At 50.6% G+C, this 17,679-nt stretch overlaps 1 protein-coding gene across 4 annotated transcripts in view; it reads right to left on the bottom strand.

The window, feature by feature from the left end:
- CHCHD6 (coiled-coil-helix-coiled-coil-helix domain containing 6) overlaps positions 1–17,679 on the bottom strand; it is a 249,528-nt gene that overhangs the window by 102,194 nt on the left and 129,655 nt on the right. For all 4 annotated transcript variants that reach the window (XM_019430966.2, XM_019430967.2, XM_053898473.1 and 1 more), the window contains exon 5: positions 12,906–12,989. In XM_019430966.2, coding sequence (XP_019286511.1) covers positions 12,906–12,989 — 84 coding nt within the window. The remainder of the gene's footprint in view (positions 1–12,905; positions 12,990–17,679) is intronic.

Consider the following 17,679-nt stretch of genomic DNA (forward strand, 5'->3'; position numbering starts at 1 on the left):
GTCTGGAGAGTGAGGACAGATGGTTGACCATAGAGTGTGGCATCTTCCTTCCAACTCAGCATCATTATCCATGACTAAAGGAAGGAGTGGCAGTGTATTGATCAAATCTGCTGATGACATGAAGTTCAGAGGTGACCCAGTATGTTGTACGGGTAACAGGATACATACACATCTCAAAAGCTAAAAATGGCCCTGTCCGCTCCAATTAGATGAAAATTAACAGGGACAGGGGTTAAGGTCCTGTTCCTGGGTCCCAAACCACTGGCCATTTGCATGCAGAACAAGGTAGTGTGGCTTCCCGGCAGCACACACAAAGCCCAGTGGAGCTGAACTCAAGTGAGACGGCCAAAGGCAGCCCAGGCAGTACCACCAGGGGGAATGTCCCCTCAGGGGGGTTGTGGGGGCAAAATGGCACAGCTCCATCCCACCCCATCCCTATCACCTTCGCACGCTGGCTCCAGTTCCAGGACCCGCAGAGACAGGGACAAGCTAAAACCTACCAAAAGGAGAACCACTAGACTGCCCCCTGGGAGGAAAGCCTGAGAGAACCAGGGTGACAGTTTCACTGGGGAGGGAAACAGGGGGAGGCTGGTCCTCACCTCTCTGGCACACCGCACAGGCTGGTCCCGGCCAGCTCTATGACAGCTGTTACTCCGGCTCGTGGTCTCAGTACGCCCAGGACACCTGAGCAGACTCCAGAATAACGCACAACCACAACTGTCCATGAACGGCACGGACCATCTGAGCAGGAGGGAGCCCGGCGAACACCCGCACATGCCGTGACAGGCACATTCAAGGGTTGTCCCATTCAGTCCTTTGCCACAATCCAACAGGCTGTGGTTACCAGTCCCAGGAGGATGAGGAACCCAGACTCATAAAAGTGAACCAATTTGCCTCCGGTCACACAGTTGGCAAGAGCTGAGGTAAGGAGTCAGACCCAGGGGTGAACCCCAATCCTACGCTTTTCCAACCTGCGGTGACCAGTCCCAGGCTAACTAATCGTCAGCTGAGGAGACGACGGGAAAACATCCTGCATCAGGTAAGAGCCCTTTGGCTGGGGAATTGACAGTGATTACAGTGCAGAAACAGGCTTTCATAAACCAACGAACATGATCATTTAATTAGTGGTTAAAAAAGTACACATTCAAAAGGCCAATTTTTGCCCATCAAATGAACACACTTAAAAGCTACTGAAATGGGGAAGGGAGAGCTTTTAAGTTTACCACCTCACAGAGTTACGGTTGGGTTAGGGTTAGGGTTGGGTTAGGGTTAGGGAAATTCTCAGACCATTTCGTCAGTATATATTTCTGTAGATAAATTTGGATGTCTTCATTAAAATTAATTGTGAAAGGCTGAAAATAACCCTAAATGTCCACCCAACAGGAAAACGGTTAAATAAATAATGCCAATCCCCTAATGCTGTCATTAAAGGAACAAGCTGATCTGGGGGGACTAAGGGAAGTGACGTGCAACATTGTCTAAGATTTACTGCTAGGTGCAAGAAGCAAGTTAGCGAAGAATAAACTATGACACCAACTGTAAAAACAATCCATGTCTGGGTTCTTCATACACACAAGGTTGACAGTTCCCCGGGCAGGGGGTGGCTGCAAGCACACCGACCAGTGTTCTTCCTGGTGAGTTGGGGCCACACTTTGCATGCTTTCATTATGCTTGAACTTCTGGCAAACAAGCATTACATTTGTAATTAATTTTAAAAAGCAAAAGGAAAACGGCCAATGTTGTTGAAAGGCCGGGAGGCTGGCGCCATCATGTGCTGCTGAAGGAAGCGTGAACTGTTACGATCTCCGTTGCATGGCAATCTGGCAAGGCGTAACCCCAAGCCTGAGGGATGGACACAGTCTACGGCCCAGGATCTGCAATTCTAAATATAAATATTTTTCCAAAGAAAATAACGGACTTCAGGCAGCTATAAAGATGGTCAAAGAACACCACCCCGCCTTTGGTTAGCCTAAGGCGATACAGCAATGCAGTGATAGGAAAGAGTAGATTATGGTGCATTCATAAGAAGGAGGAGTACACAACTAATTAAGTGTAGAAACAGATTTGATGTTGGAAAATGGTTCCTAACAGATTGAGTTTTAAAATGGTTACTAAACAGCATTACGGTTATGTTCCCATTTTTGCAAATATAGCTGATCCCTGAACCACGCAGGGGTTAAGGGTAGTGATGCACCCCCCCCAACCCTTTCTCCACATATGTGTGAAAATCCACATATAATTTGTGACTACCCAAACACTTAACTACTAATAGCCTACTGTTGGCCAGAAGCCTTACTGATAACACAGTCGATTAACACATATTTTATACATTCTAGGCATTATCTATCGTATTCTTACTTTATTGTAAGAATAAAAGAAAATATTAAGAAAATCATAAGGAAAATACATTTACAGTACTATACAGTAAAAAAATCTGTGTATGACGTGAACACGTGCAGGTCAAACCCGTATGGTTCAAGGGTCAACTGTATTATAACACGACCAATGTCACCGTAAGAGAAACAACTTCCGGCAGTGTCCACCAAGATGCTAATGATTACCTCTCTAGGTGGGCAGGGTGCTGATGTGGCAAATTTAGTTTTATTCTTTGGGCTCTTCTGAAATTTTTGGTTTCTCTACTATGGACAGGTGCTACTCAAGAAATAAGTATAAGCATTTTTTTAAAAGGCAATGCTGCCCCACAGCCCGATAAGCTCTGAGAAGATGACTGGGTCATTCCCATGATGCAATGCACCAAGGCAGAGTTTTTGTAACAGAGAGGTTCTGGCTCCCCCGCTGGCACCAAGCAACAAGCAGTTACACTCTGACAACCACAGCCACCTACTTCTATGTACCAAAGCCCAAAGCACTGCTGACCGCTCTGGGCTGTCACCTCTCCTGACTGCTGAGCCACTATGTCATGCATCTATGTCCATCAGGCACTGAGCTTGCTCTGGGGACAAAATAGTAAGTTAGCTCAGGTGGTAGCCCTGCACAGAAGGAGCAGAGGGAAGGGGTCACAGAAGGCCTCTAGGGTGATCCTAATGTCAGGAGAGAGGCCATGTGGCCAGAGAGCATGCCAGGTGCACACACAGCCAAGTCCCAGATCACAGAGCCCTACAGGCCAGGCTGAGGAATCCCAGCTTTCTCCTGAATGCACCAGGGAGTTGTTGACAGGCTTTAGAAATGGTCTTCCTGCAACAAGGAGATACCAGATCATAGGTAAGGGTCTGGTAAAAAGGATACCAGTGGGGAGGTGACGGTTTCAGTTCAAGAGAGAGATTAGCCAGGGGCCGCCATTGTGGTGGAAGGACAAAAAAACAGGAGCTATGAGTTCAGTAACCAGGATAGGGCTTGGTCACCAGGGCAGTGGGAGGGCAGAGCACCAGCAGGGAGAGACCAAAGGGCAATCTCGGATTCTATTTGCAGTATCCCACCACCACCGTGGCCAAGGGCCGAAGGAGGGCCCAAAGGAATTCATTCACCCAGTCAAATCGAGCTGATCGAAGCTGGTAAGGGAAGAGCCGAGAAGGAAAGGGAAAGGAGAGGCCATGGAGTGCCTATTTCATTAAAATTATTTGTTTAACTGGGTCTTTTCCAGCAGGGATAGGTGGTAACCTGCATACGTGATGGACAGGCACTTCTGGCTCTTCAAGCCGTAAGGACCTATTTAGGAGACTAAATGCGCCGGGGGGAAAACCAACAGACAATAACCACGGCACAGGAAGTGCGGCATGTTAATGCAACTGCTGCCAGGAACGGTGCAGAAACCACTTCAAGAGGAGATACTGATTGAGCCCGAGCTTAAAAGGACCCTAGCAACAGTAATGGAGGGAGTGACATAAATCCACAGCCGTGAACAGCGACTTAACCACTGAGGTTAGCCCTTCTTCCCACATGATCACTTCACCCCTCTTACCGAGGTACGCAGTTGGCTCTTCCCCTCTCTGGGCCAAGTTCAACACCATGAAGGAGAAAGAGGGGAATACAAACCTAAGGAGTGTTTGCAACAAGTCGCTGGCATAAAAAAGGGGGTAGTGTCTATTCTGGGTGACAAAAGACTTAAAAGCCTAAGAACCAATTCTAGTGCGGTATAACTCTAGCAGATCCTGACTTACACTAGCAACAAACACGAACAAAAACTCTGGGAAAAGGCATTTTTGAGGAGATCAGGGAAATCAATGTTAATTCTCTGAGGCAAGACGACAATACTATAGTTATATGAGAAAACGTCCATATTTTTCAAAGACACGTATTGAAGTCTGTAGAGGGAAATACCGTGGTCACCAGGATTTGCTTCAAAGCAAAGAAAAAAAGAAAAAAGTAATAAATATGAGCAAATGTGGCCAAATTGTTAAGTTCGGGGGCCAGGAACAGAGGTTCACTGTACTGTTGTTAGTCTACTGTTCTGCTTTAGTGAAAATTCCACGGTGGATCATTTTAATACAGATTCAAACAGTACTCAGCTGATTGATGAACAACGGATCCCTGCTTTAGCCTGCCTGGGCCCACGGACGGTGGACTGACTGCCATGACCCCAAACCATTCACGTGACAGCTGCTGCCAACTTCAAAGCCTATGTCTTTACCCATAGAATGGGGATGCTAACAGCTCCTGCCTTGTGGGACTGTCTCGCGGATGTGATGAATTAGAACGTGTGACACACTTGGGACACGCCTGGCACTCTGACAGCAAGGATTCAAACGAGATCGGTTGTCATTCTATCACTCAGCTCACTGGGCAGGTCAGAGGAGGCCGTTCAGGTGAGGTGTCTGGCCAGTGCCCGGCACATGGAACACTCAGCAAGTGTTAGCTACGGAGCACCGAGAAAGCCAGCTGCAGAGACGGAAAGAGAGTTTGTTGGCAATACTCTATCAATTCATGTGATTCTGAAAACTACCCTGCAAGATAAGTACTACTCCTGTTTCACAAATGTGGATTCAGGAAGACCTGTCTAAATCTTGAACCCAGAGCTGAATGGCTGTGAAACCTGGTGCCATCCCGTAACCTCTCTGAGCTTCCTCATTTTCACCTGTGATAAACACTACCCCCCCCACGCCCCCACCCAACCTACGTGACACAACTTAGACACTGTACATAGCAAAGGAGCTGTGCAGCCCATTCTGCAGGGCCCCTGGCGCAGACATCTTTCCCAGGGAAGCTGGCCACAGGACCCAGGAAAGCCACGGCCTCTCCGCATGCACAACAGAGGGGGCAGTCTCTGCTCCCTCCTCATCTCAGAGGTTACCGTGAGGTAACAGCGAGAATTTCTGCGAAGATGAGACCGCGAGGTAAAGAAACAGACCTTCAGCAATACACAGAGTAGGCGCAGGGAAGTGTGGGATGACGCGGCAGTGGTATGGAGGTGGCAGTGGCCGAGGCAGAGGACACGGTGGTAGTGACGGGGGTGACGGCCCAGGTGATGATGGTGGTGATGGCAGAACCCAAGTGGTAACAGCATCTATCTCCAGAGCCTGTGATTAACCCCTCCTCTCACCCTATGGTGGAAAACCGTAAGACTAACGGACAGTGTTGCAAGGAAGCCGAGTCCTACTGCTACCACTACTAGCTGGGTGTACTACTAATTACCTACAGGACCTCTGGGGAGTGATGGGAACAATGGCAGTTATATTATTAGATCCGACTGGTCAACAGTAATGGCAGGTACCACTTATAGTATGATATATTACAATGGACTAGCTTCTCTGTCACATCTTTATTAACTTGAAAAATGTAATTACTACTGTCCCCATTGTAAAGATGAAGACTCCCAAGGCTCAAGGGCTTAAGTGACTTGATCACGCCTATAAAGCCAGTAGGTGGTGAAGTTGTAATTCAAACCAGGTTCCTCTAGATCTAAAAACCCAGTGCTTACAGCCAGAGCAAGTGATTCTCAAACCACTCGGTTGCCTTGGGGCCCTTTTCTTATCTGTGAAAATAACTGGAGTGGATCAATGGTTCTCAGTTTCTTTGTTTCCTCATCAGAGGACCCGGTGCCACCAGCACAGGTATAAAAAGCCCATTCTTGCTAAGAAAGGCCGTCCTAAATCTCTAGGCAATACAGTCTTCCAGTTCTCACTTCCAGCAGTGTCGAGAACACACAAAATGGCCTTTTTTATGCCGGTCCCATTACCAAAAAGTGGCGCTAGTCACCTGGGGAAGAACTTCTGGACTCAACAATCTTCAAAAGCCCTTTGGGCCCAGAGCAGTCAGCTCAGTAGGCAAAGGGCTGCTCCCCACAATGATCAGGGGGGTGGGCTCCTTCCCCACATGGGCCAATTTCTGGCTGCGTTGTTTTCAGGTCACTGTTACCTGTTCCCTCCTCCAAATCCCCAATGTTCTGGCAGCTTCTCTCGGCATGCACGTCACACTTGCCATGCCTCGGTCTTGCGTCCTCAGTGGTGAGCCCCTCTCTGTCTGACTCTCTGGTACTGAGGTAGAGCCCGACACCAAGCAAGCCTCCCCACATTCGGGAGAAAAGCCTGCTGGTTACTCAGAGCACTTGGCGGTCAACAGTTCTTCCAACAAGACATACTGCTCACTCACCATGCGACCGGAAGTCACTCCACCCCAGAGCCACAGGGCGACTCCTCCGAGAACACGGAGTGAAGGCGGCCCTTCCCACCACACACCCTCCAACCACCTCTGGGACCTGGCTTCTGCTGCACCCCTCAGGGACGTGTTATGAGTTCTCCTCCTCCCAGAAATATGATGGAGTCACTCACTCTTAAACCATCCATGTTCTTTCAGGAAACTTCTTGGAAGAGCAGCCTATACCTGTTTCCTCCACTTCCCGCATTCACTGTGGCCCCACTCCACATGTAACCCAGCTTCAGTTTCCACGGCAATACTGGAAAAGTGCATTCAACATAACTCAGGTGTCCTTCACACCACAATTGGAGGGCTCTCCTCCAGTCCTTCCTGACCTGCAGCATTTGGCACCGTTGACCACACACACTCTCTCGAACTTTTCTTCCGAGCTGATCTGAGAGGCAGCATGGCGTGGGGGAAAAGCAGAGACTTCAGAGCTCTGACTTCATCCATCAGCTACATGGCTTCTGGCAGCTCATTTAACCTGATTCCCAGTTTCTTCATTTATAAAATGTATAATATAATCTACCTTGCAGGATTGCTGCAAGGATTAGCGATAATTTATGTAAAAGAGCCTGGCACATAGCAGATGCTCATGACATCGTGGTGGCTGTCATCTTGTGGGACACAGAACTCCATGTCTGACACTTTCAATCATCTGCTGGCCATCTCCACTTCATATGTGCAGGTCTAGAATTAAACTCACGACCTTCCCCAAGTGTCGTGGCTCAGTTGAATTTTTTCTGTCTCTTAATGGCACCGTTACTCTTCTGGACATTCAAGCTCAAGTCTTTCTCCAGCTGACAGCCCTTCAAGAACTCCCAATGTTATCCTAATGGAAGGCCACGCTGTGAGCCAGTCATCCGGGGTCCTTCATGATGTGACCCCAACCTATTTTTACAGCCCTCCCCCCCACTGCCCACAGTCACGTGGAGGTCTCCGTCCAGAAGCCCCACCTCTTCATGTCCCGTCCTGTGGGCTGCCCACTCCATCCTGCTCATGCTCCAAACACAGCTTTCACCAAGAGGCCTATCCCGGAACCCCCGCTGCGTCACTGTTTCCTGCCTGCTCATACACACTTTCCTTTCTTTATTCTTGCAAACATCTATTGGGCACCTATTCTATGCCAAACACTGCATCCCCAGCCCTGGGTGATGAATCACCCCTGATGAATCAGACCAGTGAGGACTCTGCTTCCAGACCTTCACAGTCTGGAAGTGGAAACAGTCACAGATGCCAACAGCCACAAGACAGCGTGGCAAGTGCTAGAACACATGCAGGGTGCAGGGCCTAGGAACACGCAGAGAGGAAGTGGCAGGTGACACCGCTGGTGCCTAAAGGTAGGCCTGCCTTCCTCCGCTGCATCGGACTTTGTGTTAAATAGAACATACTAACAGAAAAGTGCAAAACCTCCCAACACAGCTTGATGAATTCGCACAGTCGAACCCACCTGCGTAACCAGCACCCACATCAAGAAAGGGAACTCTGCCCCACTCTACGAGCCCCCTACACATTCTCTTCCGCGTTACTCCCCCCAAAGGTAACCGTTATCCCACTTTCTAGCATCACAGATAAGTTCCGCCGGGTTTGAAAGTCAAGTAACAGATCCATCCGACGTACACGTATGCTTCCGTGTGGCCCTTCTGCTTACCATTCTGCGGCTGACGTTCACCAGCACCCCTGCTGATGGCCACGACTTGTTCATCTGCACGCCCATCTGGGCTTCCACTCTGACGACCACCATGACGGATCCGTCCCCCTGTTGACAGCGATTGTGAATGATTCTGCAATGAACGTTCTACAGTCTTTGTTTGGTTTTTTGGTGAACCTATGGACACATTTCTGTTGGGCACCGAACAGCCGGGTTGTAGGGTACGCCTATGTTCAGCTTTAACAGACAACGGGTGATAGCTTTCCAAAGTGGCCTTGCCAATTTACAGTGCTGCCAGTGGCGTGAAGGCCTGAGTTAACCACACACAGCCTGGCCAGCACTCGCTGGTACCCATCGCTCCCATGTCAGCCACTCTGAGCATAGAACGGTATTGCCTCATGGTTGTCACTGCATTTCCTCAACATGTGTGAGGCTGGGCCTTTTCACGTGCTCCCGACCAGGGGCCCACCTTCTCATGTAAAGCAGAATTATCCTCTTCCTCTGTGCCCTAGAGTGGCTCCTGTTTTCCTGAACAGACTCCGACTGACACCCCCAGGGACATCAGGCAGGGGGCTGTTTAGTGCTGTCACTGAGAAAGCTGCAGGCTTGGCAGGATCACATGACAGTTGTTCCTTAAAAAAAGAAAGCCGGAGTAGAAGCAAAGAGGGAAAAACAGGAAAAGGGCTGACTGTTCACATATCGATGCTGGGGTGGTATGTGTGCCCAAGGGGAGGAGGAACAGAGATTTACGTTCTGGGGAAAGAGCCCAAGATCCAGGAAGAATACACATATTTCTCAGGTTCTCCCCTTCTCCCTACCTCCAGCTGTGAAGCTTGACCCCCCCAGATGCTCTCCCCACTTTGCAGTTGCTGAGTTTGGAAAAAGCAAGACCATTTTTACAGGGCTGGCAGGTCTGGTCACGGGAAGTCGGCTCTCTGGCATCCTCCCCTGTGTGGCCCTCTTCCTCAACATGTCCCTCCCCTCCCAAACTGTGCTGTGAATTTCATGAGGTAGGAATGACAGGTGTCGGGACCGTCTCTGGGCATCTAGCAGAATTAAACAAATATGGAATTAACGAATGGCTATGCATTTATTACATGAGGAGAAAAAGGATGGAAATGACACGAAAGAGAATAGGACACTTCAATGTCAGATACTCGTACACAAATGACCACTCAGCCCCTAAACAACTGGCAGGTTGGTCTTAACATTTCTGCGTCAAAGGTAAGAAAGTTGAGGCTGTAGAATTTAAATAGCTTGCTCAGAGTCAGAAGGCTGGTCAATTCCTGAGGCCAAACTAGGACTCCATCAAGCACCCCACACACCTTGCTCCCCACGCACCTGCGCTCGGCCCCGTGGCAGAAGGCAGGAGACACACCCTTGGCCAGCCAGAGCTGTCAGCTCAATGGCCTTCAGGTCTCATTCAGAGCCACCCAGCACCCAGGGTTCCACCAGCAGACAGCAGATGCGCTAGTTCCGACGGGACACAAGTCACCCTTAGCCCCAAGATAACTGAATCCAGGTGGAGTGCAGGTGAAACCCACAACCAGGTCTTCCATTTCCCACAGGAAAACACAAAGGGCAGCTGAGCAAAGGCTCTGGGAGGCCAGTTACGATGGCAGGAGGTGCAGCACTGCAACTCGGACAGTCGAGGCGGTGGACAGCCTCACCTTCCTGGACCCTACCCCCAGCATACGGCAACGGAAAATGGCCCTGCTCTCTAACACTGTCAGGCCTGTGAGAAACACCCAGTTGTGAGCAGCGCGTGGTCTCCATAGTGCTTTGCACACGGCCCTCACCTACCCCTCTGCGTGGCGAAGGACAGACAGGTGTTGTGGCGGGCACCCGAGAAAAGCCCAGAGAAGCCCGGGGAGGAGATTTCTGCGTCCCAGAGAGCAGCCCACCGTTGATGACAAGATCCATCTCCGCACGCATACGTGTGCACACATGCATCCGCTGAACCCAAACCGGAAGCGTCAGGACTTGAAGGAGAATCGCCAACACCGCCGTGCACCAGAGAGAGGCGCCCGGCACATGCCAACACCTGTCCGATGTTCCCTCCTCCAATGTTGCCGTCAACACCCGGAGGGAGGCATCAATATCTCCATTTCATAGATGAAGAAATGGAGATGTGAAGAGGCGCAGTGTGGTTGCAGAGGGCAATGACACAGAGCCGTGTGGGGGCCCGGGTCCACTGTGAATGCGCTAGCCCTTGCTTCACGGCTGTGTGTGGACACCACGTCTAGGGTTTGCCTCCAGGTGCCATGAGACCCTCCCAAGGCCCCTGTAATCCCAACAGCTCACCGCTCTCTGTGATGAAAGGAAAAAACACTCCTCACTTAGATCTTGCAGTGTGGGTGTGAGGAACAATTACTCAGAAAGATTATAAAGCGCAGGAGCCCTACAAAATATGATTTCCACCCTCAAGAATAATCATCTAGGGAATAAATACTGCAGTACAAAGGGGTCAAGACGTCTCCTCCCCCTTGAAAATGAGTCTGGATTCTGTGCAGGATTTCCCTACCTGCCAATCACAAAGGGCCAGCACTAGAGAACGGTGTCCTATGGGCGAAAGGGCAGGAGGCTTCCAGCCGAGGGGCGGGCGGACCCAGCACAGCACCCCCCACGAGCCCAGGCCTCTGTGTCCCCCATCCCAACCTCCTCTGGCCCCTGACCATACTCCCAACTTTTTTGGGTGGTCGCAGATGATTCAGCAGCTGCTCCAAGTTTCCCCCTGAACAGGTTTCCACCATCAATTTCCAAACTTAAGAGGAAATGGGAAAAGAAAAGAAAGGAGCCTGCTGATTGGAAGGCCCTTAAGCTGTGTGTACAGAAGCTGAAAATGTCAAGGTCTGAGAGTATTCAACAAATGAAAGCAGAATTATATAAAAGCAACAGCTAATAAAAAAGATTGTCGGAGGCCGAGTTCTTCATCTTCCCAGCCATTACAGGAATAAAATTATCCACAGAGGAGATGGGAAACCTTTCTCAAGACTGGTACAATTAAGCCTTAGGATCATGAGTCTTTGCTCCCCCTTTTGCAGCATCCCTTCCACCCCGCCCCCACCCATCTTCCTCACCAATCTCTAGTTCCCAGGACATGAGAGGGGCTTTCCTTTTGGACAGTGTCACCAGCAAAATGCTAGTATTTCAGAGTCAGACAGGTGACCATGTTTTTGCACCTCCTTCTGGAAGCATTTGATAACTTCACAATCGTGTAGGAAACCCTCATTTTAGAAAAAGGGCACATGTGCCTATGTAGAGTCTGGACGTCCCCATAGGATGAGCAGGGAAGAACAGATGAGAAGGAAGGGCCCATCCAGGAAAATTTACTTCCCTTTTGGCGAGGCAGAGAACAGGGCCCAAGGAGGAGAACCCCAGTGGGGATGGGAAAGGAGAGTGACAGGGGAAAACCGAGCTGAGACAAGGAAGAATACTGTAAGGCTACTGCCCTTCACCCCGAGCAGACACACGCACACACGCTTCCAGGAGCCAAACCCAGAGAGGGAAATGCAAGCGGAGCTCAGCAGGAGGCCGCGGAATTGCACACATAACAACACAAAAAAATCTGCGCTCGTGAACATATGGGGAACTGTGATAATTAGAGCTATGGCTGGTGGAATGTTTTTCCCCTTTTCCAGGATCTCAAATCACAATCCTTGTCATTGCAGCTATAGTCAAACCTGGACAGGAGGCTGTTCCGGGGACACCTCTGCTGGTTAAGGGGCCACTTCTATAAGCGGCTGGAGGTGCCCTGCTGGCCTCCAGGACCACGCCACCACCATCGGTGTTCACATCACAATTGGTGCCATCCCCTAAACACCCTGCAGGAGGCAGACAGGGGCGTCCCTGGAGCAAGGAGGAGCGTCCCTCCTGTCCCCGCTGCCTGGAAATCCAGAAATCCACATTTCTACCAGCCTGAAGAGTGCCATGCCACAGGAGAAAAGCCCACGGAAATAAAGCCCCTCAAGCAAACTGTCAATTTCAAAGCTCCAAACCGTGACAAACGATTCTCGAAGATTTGCCTGCAATAAGCTGATGGCTCGGATTGCCTGGCATGCTGTCTCAGGCAGGAGGAAGAACATTTTTTTTAAAAACCTCCCAACCGTCTCCCATCCATGATTTAAGCCATTTGAAAAATCTGTCATGATCAACAAATTAAGCACCCCCCCCAAAAGTAAACAAGTTACCAAATGAATTTTCAAGAGTCGTTGTAGGCTTTATCAACAACAAAAAAAGAATGAGGATGTCTCTGAATCTCCTTCATTTCAAAGGCTTATCCCTAGGAAAGTGGGGAGCGAGTAGCCATGGTGCCCTTTGATCTCCCTGACTCCCGGGAGAAAATCAATAATACAACTTTAATATATTTGTACAGGACGACTTCACGTTATTATTATTTTTATCCAGTGCAGCTTAACTAAGGTAGGCTAGGGCTCAGCACCGCCCTGTGGTGAAAATGAGTCTTTCCTGAAGCTGAACGACAGCATGGCCAGCCGCATTCACAAAACACGGGCCACTTAAAACACTGTGATCTCTGTGACTACAACTTGGGGAAAGGCTGAGGGTGAGGGAGGGAGTGTCCGCAGGGGCACCGGCCACTGGGGCGACTGGACCCTGGGGCTTTCAGGGCCTGGCGCCCAAAGGCGGCCACCATGAGCCTTACCTTCCTCTCGAGACGTCCCAGCTGCTCCTTATAGAAGGTGTCACGACGGCTCAGCTCTGCCTCCCGGCTCTCCAGCTCCCTGGCCTGGCGGGAAGAGAACAAAGCCCACGTTAGGCGACAGCAGCTGGGCTGAGCTGGGGAAGACACCAAGGGGGTTCTGTTCAGAGACACTGACCGTGCAAGCAGCAGCGATGGGGCGTTGAAAACCTGTGCTATGCTGGACCGCTTACATACCCTGCGTTAAGTTTCCACCCCAGGACTTCAGTGTGGCACGCTGCTAGAGCCATGTCAGAGGACAAGCACTAACATTTACTGAGTGCCTACTATGCGCCAGGTACTAGTCCAAGTGTTTCCCCCAGACCTTCTCACTGGACCCTCACAGCACCTCTAAACGGTAGGCAGGGTTGCTAGGAAGCCCCTGTAGGTGAATAAATGGAGGGGCTAAGTGACCGCCCCCGCCCACAGCTATGAGGGAGGAACTGGGGTTTGAGCCCCGGCACGTACAGGGCCTGACCACATAGCTGCACCGCCTCAAGGCCACACAGTCTGGAAGGGCCGGAGCTGTTCCCCGGCCACGGAGTTCTCACGCCCAGCACCGGACCAGGCTACCAACTCACACATGAGCTCTCAGAGGCAGGGTGCCAGAATGTCCTTCTTCTGGCAAGGCCAGCTCCCTCCTTCAGGGGTCAGGGATCTGAAAGGTGAGCAGTATCAGAACCCCAGAACCCTAGAGCTGGAGAGGACGGCTGCTCCCACACCCACCGGATGCAGAACAAACAGAATTGCTGGCACATATGGCCGAGGACCCTCCCTGAAGGTGACAGCGAGGCTGAGGGGCTTGGCTGGCCAGGACCAGCAACCTGGAGCCAGCAGACCTGGGGGTGAACCTGCCTCACTCTTAACTATCTGGGTGATCAAGCTCCAGCTTCCTCAGGTATAAGACATAAGCCCGCACCAGAAGTGCCTGCCCCACAGGACTGCGTGGGAGGTTAAAGAAAACGGGCAGGGCCACAGCAGGCCTCCATCAAGGGATACCTGTATCACGGCAGTCTTCTCCTGCCTGGGACATCCATGGCCCTGCAGCGTCTCAGGACCTCTGTGGGACAAGGCCCTAAGGCCTGCCCCCACCCAGGGTCTGAGCACCCCAGAGGGCCGGCTCACCGCTCGTGCAGACAAGTAATGCCATCTGATCGCTATGTGCCCTGTGTAAGGGTCCAGTGCACTCCAGCACCATTTCAGGCTCCTGTGTCACTTAATTACCATGACCCCAAGAGCATAAAGCTAGCCAATGACAGAGGGAAACCATGAACCTCTGTCAGCGGTGACTCCAGGTCCTGAGCTGCCTCCTTTAGACCACACTGTGGTGTCAGCACATGGGTCTGAACTGGGCAAAAATACCGCCCAGGACAAGAACTGATGTTTCTGAAAGCCCATTCCCTCAGCAATGCTACGCCCAGACGTGAAAATGTGCTAAAGCCCAGCAGGGGACCAGCAACGAGGAGCTGACCACAGGACAGCGACAGCAGCTGAGGAAGGACCTGGGTTTGAAGGATTTGGCTGCACCCGGGGAACGTGGGCTGGCTGGGCTTGGCGACACGCTGACAACCTGGGAGTCGCACCCTAACGCGGGCTCCACCACTGAGTGGCCTGCGAGCTGGAGCAATTTGCTCTCCTTTTCTTGGGTATGTCCTCCTTACCTGTAGAATGGAGGACAGAGGGGAGACTTGGCTCCTGAGGCTGCTGCAGAGTATCTAAAAATGCCAAGAAGGCTTCTGGAATGCCTGTGGAATGCCAACACTTCAGAAAAGCTAAATACAAACAGTGAAACTGAATGCTGGGGGATTTCTCACAGGATTTTTCAAAGCACGACGCTGAGGCAGGGTCCCAGGAATGGGAGTGTGGTGAATCTGTGCTGGGCCCTCCGCAGCCACCTGGGCCCTCACTCTCAGCCATCCCTGGGACAATCGGAGAAGCCGGTGTGACACAACGAAGCAGCCAGGACAGGGATGTCTCCTGGGGCTCCGGACTTGCCGTTTTCTGGCCGACGGTCCCAGCCAACCGGGAAGATGACACCAGAAAGCAAAACTGCCATGAGGCTCTTCTGCCATTCCCTGAAGGCCAGCGGGGCGGTACATGAGGAGGCCTTCCGGGCCTCTGTCCACCCTCCCTCCAGCCTACACATCAGGATGCCTCCTCTGGGCAGAGGCTCCAGGAACACTCAGCTCATGGCTCCCGGGCCTGTGCTGGCATGGGTATCTACGTCAGAAATGGGATAAGGCTGCAGGCAAAGCTCCCCAACCGTCGAGGCTTCCTCAGGCCACAGAGAGACAGTTCACACACAAGAAGAGATATTGAGGACACAGGGGTCTCCTTTTATAGCCATGTCAATCTGCAACACCACGAAGCCGATGCCAAGTAAGGAAGTGATTAACTGCTCAGAGAACAAGGAGTCTGTCATACCCACTGGAACAGAAGCTCTGTGACAGGAAGGGCCTTCCCGGTCTCGGCCCATCCCGAAAGCCTTGGCCTCCAGCACCGTGAGCCAGCAAGGTGGCTAGCTCACTTCTTCCACCCATCCTGAGATTTATAATGACAATGGACAGGAGGAGGTGACATGTGAAAAGGGCTGCGGAAAACGCATGCAGTACAAACGTCTGGCTGTCAGTGCCTGGCCCGGAGCAGGGACCCACTTGGCTTTGATGAATGAAGGCGGGCATGAGACAACACTGGTCACTCTACATAGCTGCTACAGTCCAACACGCGCCTCCCAGCACTCACGAGAGGCCATGCGGCAGGCACCTCGCAGCATGACCGTGGAATTAAGGAGGCACAGGCAGGTTTCAGTGACTGATTCAGTAATTTACCAGAACATTATTGAGTGCCTACCACGTGACAGACACTATCGCAAAGGGGTTGTGGATACAAAAGGGAAATGAGAAAGAGTTTCTGTTCTCGTGGAGCTTAGATCCCAGTGGGAGAGACAAATGTGTGTGCAGAGAAATAAGATAATTTTGGAGAGGGATATATGCTGGGGAGGCCACAGGCAGAATAACTTGTGGGGTAGCAGGTTGTTATTTTCTCTAAGGAGATTTCCAAGCCAGTCTTCTAGGAAAAAATACTGAGTAAAGTATGCTGTCTCCAATACAAAGGCAAAATATCACCATTATGAAGATCTACTTGGTGGATTACAGTCTTTGAATGGGGAATTGAAAAGAATCTTCAGTGATTTAGTCAAGGACTTCCTCCAGTCAAGAGAGTACGGTAAGTTCACACTTTGATGCATCTTCCCTGCTCTAAACACATAGCAAGAACAGACAAAATATGAGAACAGGACACCAAAAAGACATGGCCAGGTTCAAAAACAAGATTAAAACGTCTAACAGAACAGGAATGCAAAGCAGTGGGTAAGGCCAGAGCCACAGGCTTGCTGGGCTCTGGGTCTGGAGTCGGCAGAGGCAGCCAGAACAAAGCCTGTTCCACAGAGTGGGGCACTGGTGCCAGCCTTGCCACCCGCAACCCAGGGCTCTCTCAGAACAAGGAGCTGATGCAAAAAATTCCTGAAGACCCCGTGTAGGGCTGCAGTTCAGCCCACAGGCCATAGCTCCGATCCACTCAACCCTTGGCCACAAATGACTCAATCCCGCCCCTCCCCCCCGCCACCACCCCCAGCTCAGGTCCCAGCTCCGCAGCACCACTAATGCCACCACAGAGATGGGCCTCAGGAGGGCCACAATCACCTGTCCCTGCATCTGGGTGCAGCTGCAGACCGCTAGAAATGTACTAGGCAGGGAGAAATGAAAATGAGAGCAAAAACAAAGTAGAGTGAAACAAGACAAAAATCAAACTTTCTACTCAAAATGAGCCTGCAGGGGCGCCTGGGTGGCTCAGTCGGTTAAGCGTCCGACTTGGGCTCAGGTCATGGTCTCACAGTTGGTGAGTTCAAGCCCTGCATCCAGCTCTGTGCTGACAGCTCAGAGCCTAGAGCCCGGAGCCCGCTTTGGATTCTGTGTCTCCCTCTCTCTGTGCCCCTCCCCATCTTGTGTGTGCACACACGTTCTCTCTCTCTCAAAATAAACATTAAACAAATTTTTTTTTCTTAATGAGTCTGCAAACCAAATCCCAAATACATGAAGCACTGTGACACTTAGCAAGGCTACCAATAAAATCAGCAATTGGAATATGAATCCACTCCAGATGAAATAAATTCTATGGGACATTATGACCAAGGATTTTTTACAACTTTTTATTATGCAAAAATTTAAACATGAGACAGAATAATTTAATAAAACCCCAGACAGCCATCACTAAGCTTCAAAATTTATAAACTTAAGGAAATCTTGGTTTACCTATAATCCCCACCCTCTCACTATCCCCAAATTTCTTACAGCAGATCATTTCATCTGTACATACTTCAAATACTTCTTTAAAACATAAGGACTTTTCTTTTCCTAAACTAAACCATAGTACCATTGCATACCCTCCAAATTAATTCCTTAACATCACCAAATATTCAGACAGTGTTCCAATTTTCAAATGATAAAGGATTTTAAAAGTGCATGTTTAAGGTACTCAAAAGATAAATGAACTTCTTGGGGCACCTGGGTGGCTCAGTCGGTTAAACAGCCGACTTTGGCTCAAGTCATGATCTCACGCCTCATGAGTTCGAGCTCCATGTCAAGCTGCTGACAGCTCAGAACCTGGAGCTTGCTTTGGATTCTCTGTCTCCTCTCTCTGCCCGGCCCCCCCCCCCAAAATAAACATTAAAAAACATTTT

This window comes from Panthera pardus, unplaced genomic scaffold (genome assembly GCF_024362965.1).
Source record: "Panthera pardus isolate Hobbes unplaced genomic scaffold, ASM2436296v1 HiC_scaffold_8, whole genome shotgun sequence".
Taxonomy (NCBI): Eukaryota; Metazoa; Chordata; class Mammalia; order Carnivora; family Felidae; genus Panthera; species Panthera pardus.